General features: G+C 38.4%; 1 protein-coding gene across 1 annotated transcript in view; it reads right to left on the bottom strand.

Moving 5' to 3' along the window:
• CDX1 (caudal type homeobox 1) overlaps window positions 1-16694 on the bottom strand; it is a 62264-nt gene extending 45570 nt beyond the window's left edge. Inside the window, exon 1 of the mRNA XM_089682131.1 lies at window positions 16143-16694. Within this exon, the coding sequence (XP_089538257.1) occupies window positions 16143-16599 (457 nt within the window). The 5' untranslated portion in view covers window positions 16600-16694. The remainder of the gene's footprint in view (window positions 1-16142) is intronic.
• Window positions 16695-18928: the final 2234 nt, after the last annotated feature.

Here is an 18928-nt window from a genome sequence, read left to right as displayed (position 1 = left end):
GGGAGCTTGTAACATTTTTATTTCTCCAAAGGCAACTACAGTATATATAGATTCTGCTATTACCTGTCTCTTGTGGCCTTGTGTAACTATTGATCACCTGGTTTGTGTCTGACATTGACTGCAGGCTTTAAAGTGCATAAAATGGAAATGGTGTTTTTTCATGGTGTGAACAGGTGCTCTTTTTACAGCACAATACTAATGTTAAATGTTTTGTGTTAAAAAAAATAATTTTAAAACTTAAATGCATAACATTACTAATGTTGTTTAAAATAAATATGCCTGCTTTCGACACTTTGGACAAGAGGGCACTGTGCTCCACATATGGTGGAAATGTCTGTTGGTTCATAGATTTTGGGTCTGAATATTTAACTTAATTTATTCGGTAACGGGAATTAATATTCATAGATCACTGGAAGTAGCCTTATTTCATCTGTTGCCCACTGATATTCCCAAGAAATCAGTTAAATTAATTATTTATCTTTTGTTGACGGCACAAATTACTATAGCTAGATGTTGGAGACAGTCATCAATTCCGTAAGACTTGGTCAAACAGAAACTTAATTGGATTATGATAAATGATAAATTTACCAGTATCGTAAACAATAATACTTTTAAATTTGAGGTTACATGGGATCCATGGATTAGATACAGTATACATCGATTATTTAATGGACCTATAGCTGGCCCTCTTCTCTTCTCTCTTTTCTTTCCTTCCTCTTTTATTCTTTCTTCTCTCCTTTTTTTTCCCCGATATATTCTTTATCCTCTTCTTCGACTCTTTCTGTTTAATTTTTTCGGTCTCCTTATTTTTGTTAGATGGCTATATGAAACTGCCCGTGTTTACTGACCGATGGAATATTTGCTACCCTACTGGGGTTGTGTTTTCTTGTTTACAACATCATTGGTTGATGTATTCTTATGTGCCTATATATTCCATGAATCTGCTTGTTTGTCACAACTCACCATGTAGGTGAGCTATGTTTTCTAGTTTTCTGTAGACTACTTTTTACAATAAAAATATTGAAATATAAAATAAATATGCCTGGAAACACAAAGTTGTGTATTTCATACAACCATCCAAGCTGGATATATTGGCCCCCTGTTGTAGATTTCAGTTCTTTGTACACCTGCTGCATGGTTTACTTTTGGCTGGGCAGTGTTCACTTATGATGCAAGAAGTATTATGGATGTTGTAACAGAAGTCTATGCTTAAAGTGTTACTAATACCACAATAGTAAAATCAGTCTATATATGCAGTAAAGCATGCTTGTTATACTCTCTGTGGAGCCTAAGGGGTTAATCCTTTGTAAAAAGGCTGTTGTCAACACTTATAAGACAGACTGAACTCGTAGCCCTTCTGCACATTGCTAGAGAGGCTTTTTTCTTTGAAGAGTGCATGTGATCAACACAGAGCCAATCAACACTGTCCAGACAGAGGTCAGGGGTTCTGCATCCTCCTAGAGCAGAAAAAAACTCCTCCTACAAGCTTTAACCAGTGCTCTGCTGAAGTCACAAGACTGCTCTAACTGCTGATGAGAAAAAGGTGTTTAGCAGTTTATATTTAATAAAATAATTGCATTTCCATGTTGTGTGTACTGTGGGAGACCAGATATAGTAATGCAAGGTCCTGGGTTTAGTAACACTTTAAAGTCCTGAACTCCAGGCAGATATATTAACTGATCTGCACGACCGTTGATGCTTATAAAATCTCGACATTTATTAAAAAAACCACAGTGTATAGTGCACAGAAATACAATTTAGTTGATGCGTTTCTGCCTACATGGCTTTAATCATAGCATTAACCTCTTTACGCCAGCCACACGCAAATGTGCGGCCTCCCGGCGTCTGGGCCTTGACACAGAGCGGCCACACATTTGCGTGCAATTAACAAAAACATATGTGCTGAGAGTGCGCGACCTGCGCGCTCCCAGCACATATGTCCGGTACTCACGGAAAGGTCCCGATCTCCTCTTTCGATCGGGACCTTTCCCGATCATGTGACCGCCGTGATGGTGAATCACGGTGGTCACATGACCTTAAAACTCTGCCCCACCTCCCGGCTTCTAAAACCTTTAAAGGGCCGGGAGGCATCGGCGCCAAGGCTTTAAGATATTATAAGCACCAATTGTGCGGATCAATTAGATGGATATACTACTTTCAGATGAGTGACTAATTATTGTGCAACCATGATCTTTATAGGTGGATTAATGGGCAGTAGCATAGTTTCTTTTCTTTATATAAGAGGCAGATTAATGCAGCTTTGTATCAAGTAAAACACCCTTAAATTATTTTAAAATAATAAAAATATTACTGCTTAAATCCCCCCCCCACCCCCCTCACAAACCTGTGTCAGTCGGATCAGGATGTGAATTGACTGGTGCAAGACACACAGGATCGGCTTGTCAGGCTCTAGTAGACTTCAACAAAATGGTGGCTGTCTGCACACAGACACCGACTCCCTGTTGCATAAACGTGAATGAGATGGGTAAAAGATGGCTTCAGCGCCTCTTCTTCACCTGTAGAGAACACCTAAGATGTGTTTCCCCCGTTTTGGGGCTTAATCATAGAGTCCTCATTGATCAGACTCTGGCAAAACACGTCTGAAGAGTTCTCTACAGGTGGAGAACAGGAGCTGAAGCCATCTTTTACCCATCTCATTCACGTTTATGCAACAGGGAGTCGATGTCTGGGTGCAGATGACTACTATTTAGTTGAAATCTTTACATTATTCTTCTTCTTAATGCAAACAGTGTAAGCACCTACTCTTGAACTGGCATCAGCCTCATGCAGCCCCTATACAGCAAAGCTCAGACTGGGATAGGAAGAAGCAGTACCAGTACCTAATCAGGTGTGCTGCAACAGGGAGCATACTGATAGGGGGATAGAGCAAACTGACAGAGATGAGCTTATTAGTCTGCTGCTTCTCTTTTACTGTCCAGTCACTATTCTAGAACTGCAGTAGAGGAAAATTGGCTCTTAGCAAAGTGTGTGTGTTTTTGGGGGCGGGGGGTTGGCAAGTAAGGGTAAGTTTATGCTACTGGGTGTGTTTGCCTTCCTCTGGATCAACTGAGGGTATAGGATTATAACTTTTTTTTTCTTTGGTTGAACTGGATGGACTTTTGTCTTTTTTCAGCCAGAGTAACTATGTAACTTTGTTAAAACAATAGTAATATGGTTCTCAACAAGAAACACTGACCTGACAATATGCAGGCAAACAGCTGGCATTCATGATGGGTGGGCTACAAATGGACAATTGCTATAATATGACAAGATGATAATCACCAGAGGTGTAGGGTCTCATGTCTATGGTCCAAACAGATGTCTGCCATCTACCCCCTGTATGGGAATGAGTGATTAATTTACAAACTTGCCAACCCTCCATTCCCAATAGTTCTACAGCAGTGTCTTATTATTTATTACAGGTACTTATATAGTGCTGTCAACTTACACAACACTTTACATATTCACATCAGTTGCTGCTCTCAAGGAGAGTGCCATCTAATGTCCCTAACGCACATTCATACATACACATACTAGGGTCCATTTTGACAGAAGCCAATTAACCTACCAGCATGTCTTTAAAGTGTGGGAGGAAACCAGAGTACCTGGAGGAATCCCTCACAGTTACAGTGAGAACATGTAAACTCCAGGCAGGTAGTGCTATGGTAGGGATTTGAACCGATGACCTTAGTGCTGTTAGGAGGTAAAAGCTAACGACTTTGCCACTGTGCCACCCCGTTCTGCTGAACCTTCCTCTTCCTCACTGCATAGACCTAAACATGAATGTTTGGCCAAGCTGAGCCAACTGTTTTGACAAACATTGAACAGACAGACTGCACATTTTACCCGAGTGCCTTAATTTATGCAGGAAATGCTCAAACTTGGTTTTATTTTAGACTGCTGCAATTATCTGTACAAATGTGTAGGACTCAGTCCTCAGTGCATTATGGCCAAAATTCAGAGAACCTGTGCTTTCATCAAAGGCCCAGTCAAATTAAAACCAATTTTTTGTTCGAATTCTTTTCCTTGACTGGGTGTTTAAACCAAACACAGGTTTGCTAAGGAAAAAAATGCTGTTGTGTAGCTAGAAAAGATCTGATTAAGAAATGAACAACCTGACCCTTGAATGATACTCTTTGGAGCAGTGTGTTGCCCTGTAGACTATATTATTAGGGGATTTATTGACTAAATGGTCATTAGTGTTCAACTTTATTTGCGAGTAGCAAATTAGGCGTATAAATGTACCCATTTGATCTCTTGAAATGCAGATACCAGTTGGGTTTTTTATAGTACAGTTGGCATATGCATGCAATATCATGAAACAATATCTATATGTGTATAGTTGAACTCAAAGGTGGCTATCAATGGCAGTCTGATAGTCACCAACTCTCTGCTCACTGAAGAGCAAGAACGGAGTGATCAGCAGCCTTTGAACACTCAGTTCTCAGTGTAGAGGCAGTGGGGGTCAGATGTAGCATAGGACCAATGCTGCATCCACCTAGGTGAGAGTGAATTTTTTTTTAGAATATCACATTTCTCTTTTAATGCATTGTCTGCATTAAGGTAAAAAAAACCTAACCAAAATACTTACCAGAACCAGATCTCTTTCCAGCTCTGTTCCTGAGAGCAGTGGTGCTGCGCTCTCTCTTCACTGGACATAGAGGCAGCAACATCAGCCATTGGTTCCTGCTGCTGTCAATCAAATCCAGTGAGGAGGAAGCAGGGGACAGTGTTGAGCTGCACTGTCTGCGTCTATAGATGCACACAGCCTGGCTGGGGATCAAGTTCGCACATGTGTCACCATAGGAAGTGGATTCCTATTGTGGCACATGGAGAAGAGGAGGAGCCGAGAACATCGGCAGGGGACCTGCGAAGAGGTGGATCGGTGCAGCTCTGTGCAAACCATTGCACAGAGCAGGTAAGTGAAAAAAAACACATTAAATAACTTCACAATAACTTTAAATCCCAAAGTACTTTTTCATCACTATGTTTCCCTTGTCCTGTTTTTTTTTTTTAAATAATGTGATAATAAAAAGGTTTTATGGTGGGTTAATGTAGTGTAACACTTTTGGTAGTTAAGTGTTTATCATTTATTATATAGACCTAAACATCTGTCCAAAATGGACAACTGATGAGATAGAGGGTCAGAGGGATTTGGTTCCAAAAGAGGGATGGTCTTTCAAAATGAAGGACAGTTGGGAGGCATGTGTTTTGGATTTTTCTTCACTTTCTCTACTGGAGAAAATGGTCACTAGGACCCACAGCGACAGTGAATGTTCCCAGTTAGGACACAAAAAGTAGTAAAAAAACTGACAGAGATTCTAGCCCTTCCCCACTCTATGCAAATCTAAACAAAAGCTTTGCATACAAAAATAAATTTTGGCTTTAATGCAAAAATGAAAGTTAAGGCAACCAAAGTGCAAGAGACAGAACTACAACTTTATACATCAAAAACAATGAGTTGTCTCATATCTATACATTTAGCCTACAATGAAAAATACAGTCAAATGCATGACAAAGAATCAGGCGTGAACAAGTCCTAAAATACCAAAATTACTTTTTCTATTTAAGCTGGTTTTTTTTTTTTTGTTTTACATGTTCCGGCCTTCTTTTTTATCTTGGGTTATCTCGAACAGAATGGAAAAAGTTTACAAGACCTTGTTTGACACTACAAAGCAAAAGGTAATGACTTATAAAGACAATAGCTCTAGAGAGTTGAAAGGGTTAAACTAGTACTCTTTTTCAAATGCTGCCCAGGTAGCCTTTGAACTGCAGATTGCAAAACATGCTTATTTGGTTTTTCATGTGGAGTTACTTCCACTTTCTTTGGAGGGAAACAGGTTCCAGTATCCTCTTGCCTCAACTTCTAACCATTGCACTGTCATAGGTTTCTATTGTACAATTCTTTATGAGAACAGGTGAAATCACTTGACATAGAATGCGTGGAAAGGTGGAAAGTTCAAGTGGATACATTTAAAATGGAAATGGTCATGATTACACTCAACACAGAATATGGAACCTAAAAGTACTCACAGTGGTGGCTAGATCTTGTTTCAATCAACTAAATGTTTATGTCAATAGTGGAGGTAGGGGACCATTAGACACTCCTTGTAATCCCTCTTCCTAAAAATAGTGAACCCCTGTAAAAGCCTAACCCAGCCGATTGATTCTCCCCCTGAGAAACATGGGAAATAGAATGTCTGGCAAGGTGTGGAAGTGCACAAAGACATACAATCATTTTTCAATCTTTATTTACAGGTAGAAAATGATTTATTAAGTTTGCAAAGCAATTACCCAAACATAACAGCAATTAAATTCACTATAAGGAAGATTACAGTCGCACATCAGTATGATAGAACAGATCAGCGAGTGTATTGCCCCAAAAAAGGTAAAACATCTTCGACGCCAAGGAGAAAACTCTAATATGCTACAGTAGCATAGAATGCATATAGGAACTGGGTTAATAAACAGTTAAAGAAGGCTTTTCCAGTCTTACGTGATCCAAATCCAACAAGAGAGCTAAGAGAAGAAGAAGGAGGGAAAGGAAGGAGAAGAAGAAGGAATATCTTGTGTAAACCACTCAGATAGGGCAAAATCAATGCTATGACTATAGATTACTTAAGAATTTCATGAAACCAACCTCCTTGCCTATCTCCAATCTGCTGTTTATACATCTACGTCTCCCTGTGCTATTAGCTATTAGGCTTATATCTATATATGAGGAAATCTGTATACATTACATTATGGTGCTAGACTATTTTTCTGTGCTGGGATTTTCAAAAGGTATAGTAGACGCTGAAGTGAGTGTAATTAACTCACCTTGTACACTAAGTTATACACCCAAACAATATCTGTTTAATAAGGTGTGAATCAGCTCTCAGGCAGCTACCCAAAATCTCTGAGTATTTGATCCCTGACCTAATTGTCCAAATTGTGCTAGGAAAGAATAGAAGTCTATGGAGTTTTGACAAGCAATAGAGCCCCCAAAAATAAAAGACTGGTTAAATAGAGCTGAGTATATATATATTATATATATATATATATATATACACACACACAATGGAAGAATTATACCATATTGATGAGGATAAAATTGAAAAATTAAAAAAATCTTCGGGAAGATGGTATGACTTTAAAAAATCAAAAAGATACTTAAAAGTGATTGGAGTGTAAAGAACAAGGAAAGGAAACAGGAGTATGTAGAAGGATAAGAGAGAAGGAAAAGGAGAAGAGGGGGGAGAAGTTAGATGGAAAGAGTATTAGAGGAACAAGAAGTAAAAGAAAAGAATAAGAGGATAAGGGGTACATTTGAATGGGGGGTGGAAAAGAGGACGGTAATAGATACACTTATGTGGAATTTGTGTTTTATGCTGTTTGATATAAAGTGGATTTTGTATTATAAAACTAATAAAGATTTAATTAAATAATAATAAAAAAAGACGTCTATGGGGTTGCATGGACAGCAGGATGAAGTATCCAGCCTGCAGCATGCAGACCTCAACAGCAAAAACTCAGTTGGTACAGGTCTTTGAGGAAGGAATGGTGGGCTAGTTCTGTTCAAGGGTATGTGGGAAAGGTTATGAAACTTTGTTTGAAAGTTTCCAAACCCTTTAGGCTACCCCTAGGATCAGGTGATAATCTCACATTTATGGGTCACCTAAGATGCCGATTACCGACTGCAGTTGAAGGAACCATTTATCAGGCAGATTACAAAACTGTCCCAATTTTTATTGTTCCCATATGACAAATGTCACCACAGCAGCATCTTGTCTGTGCTCATGCCTCCTCCCCACTCCCCCTAGCATTAGTTGGCATTCCCGCCCTGAATGAAATTGTATCAATAAAAAAGAAGTCTTCTGGGTCACAGGAGTGTACTTATTTCTGCACTCCTGCCACTCAGATTCAGCCGACAGTGGGCTAAAGCCTGCTGTCAGCTGACATCACAGAGCTGGTCCAGAAGCCACCCAGATGCCCAACCGGCAGCTGGCTCAGCCTTTCAGAGTGCCACTGAGAGTCAGCCACTCCTGCCCCCTCCACAACAGAATACTCTACTGAGTGTTGAAGGGCCAGAATAGAGAACTGGTGACTGACAGTCATGCTGTCTGCTTAGTGAAGGCCGAGAACTGAGCAATCAGTGGTCATGTGATTGCTCAGTTCTCAGCCTTAGGCTGGCCATAGATGATGTGATTCTCTTATCTGCAACTTTGGGTTGCAGGGGAAAAAAAATCACTTAATTCCCCCAGAAAAAGTCAGTATTGATGGGGGAATCCCTACCTCCGAGCAATTGTGTTCTCCCAGAGGCGATGCACGAGGAGGACGTGGGGGAAGCCGTCCCTGCAATAATCACATGAAAAATCCAACGGGTGGTTGCACCAGGGGCATATTTACCACAAGGCAAACAAGGCACTTGCCTAGGGCAGCATTTTTTAGGGGGGCAGCACCTCCTCCCAGAAGGGATGAAAGAAGGGATACGCGTGCCATGGGAACCAGGTCGGATCTGAGAGAGGCTACGGGCTGCTTGATGCTGTGAAGATGAGTGTCTTTCTCTCTATCGTTTGGGGGGTGGGTAGTGGAAGGCTCTCCCAGGTGGGGGGCAGGGGTGTTGTTGGTCAATGTCAGGCTCTCTCCGTGTAAGGGGGGGGTGTTGGTCGGTGTCAATGAGGGGAGACGATTTTGTGTTGCCTAGGGCAGCACAAAACCTAAATACACCACTGGGTTGTACCCAAGTCGTACAGCAATTGTATTGGGTATAATCAGGCTGGCCATAAATGGTTTGAATCTTGGTCGGTCCCTGCTGAACAGGTCAGGATTCGAACCATCTATGGCCTGTTTTAGAGGGGACAGCTGCAGTCTAGCTGTAGACTCTTCATCACATATATTTCTTGTCTAATTACATATTGAACTGGTGAGGCTATTTTAAATACGGACTATCTGCAAATCAGGATTAGGCTGCACTTTCTATCTGTGTTTTGGTGCGGTTTGTAAAAAAATCCTGCATATTGCATTATCAGTGCAGTTTTCATCAAAGCTCACCTTCCATAGGGATGAAGGATAATGCATGGAAAATTGGCTTAAAAATGTACTGAGATTGTGGAGGTGTGGATATTGCTTTACAGGAACATTTGTCTTCTACAAACAGGTCTTTCATCGAGTGCAAAATGTTTTTGATGATAAAGGATAAAACCCTAAACCTCTAGAATATAATTTACAGACCATAACCCACAACAATAATATCAACCTTTGGCTAGATGGCTATCTTTGGTGTATAAAAAAAGATTTGTCATTCCATTAAAACTAATGCAGTAACGCAGCAAAATTACTTCAACCAACCAAGCACAAGAAAAAATTTTATAAATAGAATTTCCTCAAAAAAATTACTTAGAATTTAATGTCTGTATAAATGAAAAGGCTCAGTGTATTTATATTGGTTTATATTATATTTGTATTATTATATTTTTTAACCCTCAAATTATTTTGAAAAATATTGAAGTTAATGTCAGTAGTAGGAGGCAGTAACTTATGCCTATCCTGTCAATTTCATGATGAAGCAAAATACGTGTATAAAAACTCAGCACATCAGTTCCACAATCTGAGCTGTAAGCAAAAATAGTGAACTGAAATTCACTCCAAAATCAATATATAACTAATTGCTGTGCTGATAAAATGATTAATTAATACAAATAAAAACTAAATGTAAATGAAAATTTTAGAGTGTATCTGTAATTTTAATTTATGTCTTATGATTTATAATTTCATCAGCACAGCAATTATTTATATAATGAATAAAGTACCATAAAGGAAACAAAATTATTGATTTAGTCAAACTGTAATAAAGTTTGAAAATAACTTAAATAGAATTGGCTTAAAAATAAAATTGTATTGATATCTAAAAAGTTATAAATATTTATAAATACTTAGTAAGAAACAAATCCTAACCAAATCTAGAGACATGGAGTATTTTTATTGGGAAAACATATGTTCCTTTTCTTTCTCACTACATATTATTTTTTTAATGCTGTTAATATTTATGGATCCAAAACAATTTACTTCTGGATATATATATATATATATATATATATATATATATATATATAATTACATAATTAAATTGCTCACTTTTCTTATTTTATTCCGAATGCATCAAGTGAACATCGTATTTATTATATATAATACGGTACTAGGTACGCCATTTAAAAATGTTTTTGTTTTATTAGTTCTTTTAATAAAAATAACCTATACCACCATGTATACTTCAGAAATATGCATTCCTAAGTTTACTAAAACAAAATCTAGTATTTTTTTTACAACATGGAGCATGGAACAGCAACTAAAATGCAACAAGGCTTTCTATAAGCAAAAAGACAATGTCCAGGTCACAGGACAATCCCTCATAAAAATTCTTGCAACTGAAAGATCGTTCTATACACAGTAACTTTTTTCTTCCAAAAAAATTAACAAAATGGATTATTTTGATATCATGCTTGCAAGTAGAGGAAGTACGACAGGCCATACATAATTAATTTTTTTTCATTCAAACAGAGGGTTGAGTGGAAAAAAATGAACCGTTTCCCCCACACATTTGATGTGGATGGGAAAAAAAATCACTCCCACTGAGCTTTTGCATTCTGCTGGCGGGCAGCCTTCTCCACCAGCAGAATACAATGATTAGTGTTGACGGCTATAGCAGGCGGCATTGACCGTGCGGGAAAAACCCGACAGGCTAGTTGTAGACAAGTCAACCCATACATGAATCAAAAATCGGCTAGTCTGTGCTGAACCGGACAAGTTTCAATCCATGTTTGGCCAGCTTTAATATGTATTTTCGAGTTAATTACATTTCAACAAAAAAAAAAGTCATATGAAAAGACTGTTTGTAACTACAATGAAAATTCCAGCTCAACCAAACACAGTTTTGCCCACATTTGTTTATGAAAGATTGTTGTTAGATGGGTCAACATTCTGCAAACTTTTATTTTATGCCTATAACTAAATGTTTAAAAAATGGCGTTATCTGTAAAGTCAGAGTGCAATGTATCTAAATAACCTAACAAACCTGCATGTAACATTAATATTGTGAATGTATTCTGTTCTAAGAGTACTCATAGACATTTGATAATCATCCCGTTATCCAGTCACTTTCTGCTGGGTCAGATGACAATTATTACTTCTTTGACACTTTATAACATCTCAATGGAACCCATGGGCATTCATCTAGGTTAATGATTCCCACCCTTTCAATATTGTTTCCCCAAAATACGGCTGGTTCTGGCCTTATTTAAGGATCTGAGCTCATCCAACAACAGTCTGCAAGTCTATACACAAATTTACGAAAATTTTAAAAAAAGACCACCAAAGTAGTAACCAAACTTTCAGAATAGTATAGTATAGATAGTGTGCCAGCCATTCACTAGAAACGTCTTAATTAGATTGTATTACTGGTACTCTAAACAATTCATCCAAAACCTTTTTCATTCTCTTTCAAGTTTACTTTGTTTACAGAACTATTGTTAACCACCACTTAAAACTATAGAGTCTTTCAAAAATGGAGACAATACATTTAAGGTCTCATTGATACATACATTACCTATAAATAGTTTTGTGACAACAACAAAAAGCAAACAGGCAAGAATAAAAAGTCTGAAGATATTTTGGTTTTGAAATCAGGACCCTAATGCCATATCACTAATATCATGAATAGGTAATCCTAAATCTTTTCGTTCCCAGTGTCTTCAGTAGATTACAGCCTCTTAAGACTGATATGGTATATCACAAGATAATAATACATAGTAACGCTTTATTGCTAAATAGTCTGTGTACGCATAATAATAGCACATAATCATATTACTACTAGCAGTCACATAAACAATGAACTGAGAAATGTTGTTACATATAAGCTAGAATCACATTATCGTAGAACATGTTAATCAGAAAACACATTTTACATCTATGCTTCTGCACACAATAATTCAGGAGGAAAGCTAGCAATTTTTATTTTTTTACACAATGACAAAAAGCCATATTGAATCAGAAACCATACTCTGGTCATGGAAATGTCATATAATTATCCAATATGGCTACACTCATAAATAATTTACTATTATACAATAAAATTATCCAGTAAATTGGCTTTTCTCAACTATATTAGCAGTAAGGAACCCCTGAAAAATAAAGTTCAGGTCCCAGGAAAGCCCTACGGAAAATGATTATATCTACAGCTCATGATGCATACACCACACCACATTAGTGGTCAATGAAACAAGGTTCTCCTTACACTGTGGAAAAGAAAAGATGCCCTGTTACACTAGTGGTAGGTGAGAAAAATGGCCATTACAGTGGTGACCAGTGCAGTGCACCCATACATTAGTGGTCATTTGGAAAAATGCCACCTTACCAACAACTAACATGATCAGCGTTAGCTTAACTGAGAAATCAGAGAAGAAGTTCTGCTGTACCCACTATGCTGGCCTTGTTAAGTGGTGTTGGTGCCAGAACTATGCAGGCACCTTCAGGCTGGTGGTCAATTTACCACTGCTCACTGCTTATGGAACCCCTAGAAAATTCTCAGGGAACCCCAGAGTTCCAGGGAACTCAGTGTGAGAAAGGCTGATCTAGATGTTAGAATATGGAATATCTTCATATACCTGCAGGTGTGGCTCAATCCCTTTGCGCTAATGTAAACTACATTGTGTTTGTACATAAGTTGGTGTACTTGCGGTAGGAAATACAATGTTGTATATGACTTTGCTTCAAAGACTACCATGGCAGCAGTTTTATTTTATGGCGGATTAGTATTATATGGGTATAGAATGTACAAAAGAGTGGAATAATTTGTAGATTGAAAATATACAGCGATCAGCGATACTTTACATTACAGCGGATCTGCACTAGAGATAGCTAGTAAATGTTTTATAATAAAATAATTTGTATTATTTGGTCTACAGAGTTATCCTTCATCTTAAAATATTAATTGATGGAATAGATGCGCAATATATATCATCATCATCATCATCAATATCTACAGAAATATAAAACCAAAAAATTTAATTGCAAAAATAATTAGTTTTATTGTAATAATAATAATAATAATAATAATAATAATAAAATCAATAACAAAGGTATTATTGGTAATAATAATTGTTGTTAATATTATTTGCTATTGTTATTAGAACTACTTTGCTATTGACATTACAACTACTTTTATAATTAATATATTTTCCACATCATAGATGTTGAGTAGATTTGTCCTTGGGTTTGAATACTAATCATCTAATCATTCTTATTCATTCTGCTAAAAATATTTTTTTTAACATTAAATTCTGTAATTAATAGTTTTTGCTGTTATTACTACTATTATAATTATAAAGTTTTAAACATCCTAAAGATGTGAAAATATATCCTTGGTTTTGAATACTGATCAGGCTATTAATAATGTTTTTTTATATCAAATTCTGTTGTTATCCTCTGATTATTTATTTTATTTATTTCAGGTACTTATATAGCGCTGTCAATTTACGCAGCGCTTTACATATATATATATTGTACATTCACATCAGTCCCTATCCCATAAGGGGCGCACAATCTGAGGTCCCTAACTCACATTCATACATACACATACTAGGGCTAATTTAGACAGGATCCAATTCACCTACCAGCATGTCTTTTGAGTGTGGGAGGAAACCGGAGTACCCGGAGGAAAACCGCACAGGGAGAACATGCAAACTCCAGGCAGGTGATGCCGTGGTTGGGATTCAAACCAATGACCCTAGTGCTGCCAGGCGGAAGATGATACCATACAGTCTAAAAAATCATAAGCAATATATTTAAAATGCGAAAAGTTGCCCCAAACAAATACATCTGCCACAATGGAAATTATCTTTGGTCATCACTCCAGCATGAGTTTCCCTTATAATTATTTTAAAATGCTGGCCACTATGTTTATTTACGATGGCCACTGGTTTTGTATTTTGACTGTTGACATGATATTGAATGTGCATCCGTGTGTACGCATACCTAATGTAAATAAAAAGCAAGATGGAGCATGTGTAATGCACAACATTATAAACTGGGGTTGAAGTTCATATTTGCTGACAGAATAGACAACTTGAAAAAAATATGTTGAAGAATTGAGCAATAGTTAGAACAATACTGAGATACAATAAAATACGATCATTTTAGCTCCACAAGATATATGTTTCTGTTTTCTACTTATTGTAAAGTATTTCATCTCATACATCACAGATTATTCACTTTATAATGGAATAAAGCAAACCTGTCAACCGTGAGGCCCAATTAGTCTGTACAGTGCAGCAAAACACTGCAGAAGTTGCTGTTATGTTTTAAATCCAATTCACCATTATTAATAAATCAGCAGTGGAAAAATACATAGTTTTGTCTCCTTTGTGTAAACCTCTGACATTTTTGTAAAACATTTTAGCTAACATTTGAGCTCACAATTGTGATAATTATTCAACATGGGTGAGCCTTGAATAAAATGTCATTTACATTGTAAAAGTAATCCAGCCACTGACTCATAGGGGTAGATTTACTAAAACTGGTGAACTCAGAATCTGGTGCAGCTGAGCATGGTAGCCAATTAGCTTCTAACTTCAGCTTTTTCAATTAGGCTTTGACAATAAAACCTAGAAGCTGATTTGTTTCTAAGAAGAGCTGCATCAGATTTTGCACTCTCCAGTTTTAGTAAACCAACCCCATATGGTGAGATTGTTATTGTATCCAGTTTGTGAATTGCTGCATGTCATGGGGCTCATTTGTTTCCGACAAATTCGCTTTAAGCCTATGCTATTGACGTATTGCTGTGCTAAGTGAGGCATTTTTTTTTTTTTTGGCGGAGGGGAGGATATTGGGTATTGGTAACACTACATGGCCTTGCAAGATCTATAGAAAAGTGTTTTTAATCACGCCTTGATCTAATGTATACTATACTACTGAGGGACTACAGCCAACAAAATTGGTTTATTAAAAAATTTGTGCTCTTTGTTTTAATCTGTTTCTTTCTATGGTTTAAGGCGCAATTAGTGGAAATTTAAAGCAAAAATTAGTAGAAAGTTAAAGAGAAAAAATTGAAGATTTAGTAGTAAGTTAAAGAGAAAACAATGTTGAACCATATAAGCAATTTTCCAATAATCTCACTGTTTTGTGCGCTTGTAATTCAAATACTTTGCAAGTTATAACCGTAGCACATTTTTCCTCTGCCTTGCAAGCAAAAGCTCCTAGCATGCACCAATAGATGGATGAATAATATCTGTGATTCATTTCTGAACATTCATATCCATTCATGTATGGCCAGCTGTAACGCGATGACAGAAGGTTACCTTTCATAAATAATTTTGTAAAGGAACGTCTTCCTGCTGAGCTACATCAATTTGGGGTAGTTATAAAATGAAATCACGCTTCTGCATTGCCCAATACCCATTTTTGTTTCGTATACCATGACCAGAATTTGCCAATTTTTGTTTTTTTACCCATTAATAAACATTATCCAACGTTCAAGGTGAAAAATATTATCTATAAATAAAAAAGTGATAAAAAAAACTGTTTATGTTAAATAGGCAGTGTCGTCCCGAGAAGCAATGTCTGTTTAATATTTGGTCTTTTGCATGGTATTTTTTTTATATAATCCAATGGAGACACTCATTTGTCTAAACTACATCTAAATACTATTGCATGCATTTATTAATACATGCTTAACACATTTAACTTATTGAGGCAGATTTGTAAAATCTATATGTGTAAAATCTTAGGAATGCATGTAAGTGAACAAAGTGGTAAAAATCAGTATGTATGTCAATAATAATAATAAAAATTAATACATTGGAAAACTATTTTTTGTACAATTTTCACCATGGCGAAAAGATAAGCTAATAAATGATGAGCAGCATGTTAAAATCGTGCCCCATGGTACTGCTATCAAATATAACTGGCTTGCTAATAAAGTTTATTAAATATTTGCAGGTTGCAACCTTTAAGCCTGCACAGTAGATACAACAACCTGATTTATAGATATAAAATTTTTTAAAAACTGTAAAGCGCTTTAAAACCTACTGATACAAAGCCAACATGAAAACCTTTACCCCATGCCAAATTTTTGCTCTTTTTTAAGGTCAGAATTGTATTCTACTCACCATTGGTAGGGTTGTTGGCTGCTACTCCACTGCGTCTCATCCAGTCATAAGGATTTCGCCGTTGAGCGTTAGGAGACAAGGGTGGCACTGAGCTGTTGATTGCAGGTGGTAAGAGTCCAGAGCCCGGTGGCTGAACAGGGTTAAAATCTGTAGGGCTGAAACCAATTTGGCCTGGGTTAGCTGAGGATGGAGCAGGTCCTGGTGGATAGGAGTGCCAGTCCTCTCTGCTTGGGGCATAGGGAGAACCCCAGGTGCCCGCAGGCTGCCCATGATGTGGGTCGCTGTTAATTCCAGGAACATGATGATAGCTAGCAAAATCTGAATACTGTGAAGGAGCCGGGACATAGTTTTGGTGGTTGAGGTTCAAGCCAGGGTGCCTTACTGGATTAGGGTACATATTTGTGTCCTTATCAAAAAGATAACCCACATAAATTTTTCCCAATGGGTCCACTGCCATAATGTGTTTGCCTGGCCAGCTGTCTCTTCTCTCCTGAAGTTTTCTTCAACTCTGCTCCACTTCTTCCTGATTCACGGCTGTTCCCTTCACCTTCCTTGGCAGCTGACTAGCTATCACTTTGATAGGCACCTCCCTGTCTAAAGCCTTTTATTGGGCCAGTAGGCATACAATTTGCATTGAAAGACAGCTTTGCATTTCAAAGGAACTCAAGTGCAAGAATCAAAGTGGAAGCCACTAGGTGAATTCAAATGGTACAAATTGCTTAACAGATAGCCCTGGTGTGTGTCACTGTGTGTATGTCTCCAGGAAAAACTACAATACTTCAAACTTAATTAACAAACCAAAGCACTTTCAGTTCAAGCCAAACACTGAAAAAGTTTTAAAGACCTTCCAAAGTTCACTGTGGCTGCTAGTAGACAGAAATACAGGTGTATATTCATTCCTCCCTGTGAAGGAAGTTGCTAATTACCTGTTGAAGCTTCTATAAAGTAAATGTATATTTTAGTATAAATAAATGTGTAAAGCAAATGAGTTGAAATCTTTTGTTGATTTATTTATACCTGTCAAGAGTAGATTGTTTTGACAGGTTATTTATGTGAGTCCAAGGTAAGACCCCATTTGTGTATGTGTATCAGGTTAAAGACATAAGCCATTAGAGATAATGAAGCTACTAACAGTCAGTTTGGGGAACATTTGTATTGTAGGCATTGGCACAACCCTGACTGATGCTCCCTGTGAAAAAGTTGATCACCTGGGATGGGTTTTCCTGGTTGATCATTATTGTTTATCCCATGCCAGGCTGGTACATGCAGTGCACCACAATACATCCAGCATAGCCAAAAACACACAAATCCACCCAGTGCAAAAGTGAAAGTCTGCAGAAAGGCCATGTAACAACACGATTGTGCATGCAGACTAGTTGCCAACCCTTTGTAATTTTCAGGACAAGCTTAGCTTGTATGTAAGTCAGCTCATCTAAACATATATAACTCATTTCTATAGAGATGAAAAGAGGGATATGCATTCAGAAATCCCAAGCATCAGTTTACAGTAGATGTGTAATGGAGTGCCCATTTACTCACTTTGCTTGGAAGCAGTTATTGGCCCCTTTTACTTCTTTTCCCACAGCTCCCTGGGTTCCTGGACACCCCCAGGGAAGAGAAGTTTCACTGCTTGCCACCCACAGAAGCTCTAAGAGACCACATCTGATGAGGCCAAGGTAGCTTGTCGAGTGATCTGCAGCCAGGTGAGAGGCCCTCCACTGTCAGAATCAGCATATGGGTAGCCGGGCCAGAGTCTATTAGCACACAGCTTCTCCAAAGACTACTGTGGGGAGCCCCTCCCTGACTGTTTTTTTTTTTTAAGTCATGCGGAGGTGCAAAATAAGAAAAACCTGTAAGTGGACAAAAACATGCAAGTGCAAAACACAAAGACAAAAAAGTGCACTTAGGGGTGTGCTTTAGTCCACCCCCTGAAGGGGTAGGACCTCTACCCTGATCCCCCGGGCCCCAAGGCTCCTGACAGGGACTGAGGTTTCCACATGGTCCACCTAGCCAAAAGGCCTGGCGGACCCCTTTCCTTGTGACTAGCCAAAGCCGACCACCAAGTACTAGGTCAGAGGGCTCTCCCGAAGAGAAACCCCACAGGGACAGAGGAGGAAGGAACCTAATGGCCATGCATCCTCCCCCTAGACTACAGGGCAGGCCCGAGGACCCACACCCTACCATCTTAGTGAGAAAAAAAACACACCCAAAAGTGAAAGGTGACAAAACGTGGGGGAAAAAATAAATAAGTGGCCCTGCAATTTTGCACTAGTTAGGCCCTGAGGCCTGTAGCATAAAAATTGCCCTGGACTTAGCCAAAAGGCCTAGCCCTAAAAGGGGCAGTGCAGAAAAAGTTTTAGAACAGTGACCATGTGCACTTTTCACACTCGGGATCCCAACCCCCATGTGCTACTAAGAGCACCCCTAAGGTGACCACTCAGGGGGCACTGCTCTGTAGACTCTCTGCCTCCCCGCCCCTGGCCAGACAAGATAGATCCATTTAAATTAGGAGGAACTGGGCCCCTCCAGTTTTCCCAGGGGAATTACTCCTGGTCCCCAACAGTCTGTGGGCGCCTCAGTTTCTATTCCAGCCGGTACTAGCCTTCAGTGCCCCCATCATACCAGCAGGGGTACTATACAACCAGCCATCCTTGCCTAAAAGCAAGAATGACGGCGGAGCACCCCTACTGGACACTGATAAGAACAGATACGCTTGATCTTAGCCAAAAGGCCGATACCAGTTCTGGTGAGGTGGTGCTTTGTCCTTGGGTCTTGGATCCCTACAG

This window comes from Staurois parvus, unplaced genomic scaffold, assembly GCF_062004578.1.
Source record: "Staurois parvus isolate SC_StPar_1 unplaced genomic scaffold, SC_StPar_1.0 ptg000286l, whole genome shotgun sequence".
NCBI lineage: Eukaryota > Metazoa > Chordata > Amphibia > Anura > Ranidae > Staurois > Staurois parvus.
Note: the sequence above shows the minus strand (reverse complement) of the source record. Positions and strands in the feature narration are given on the sequence as shown.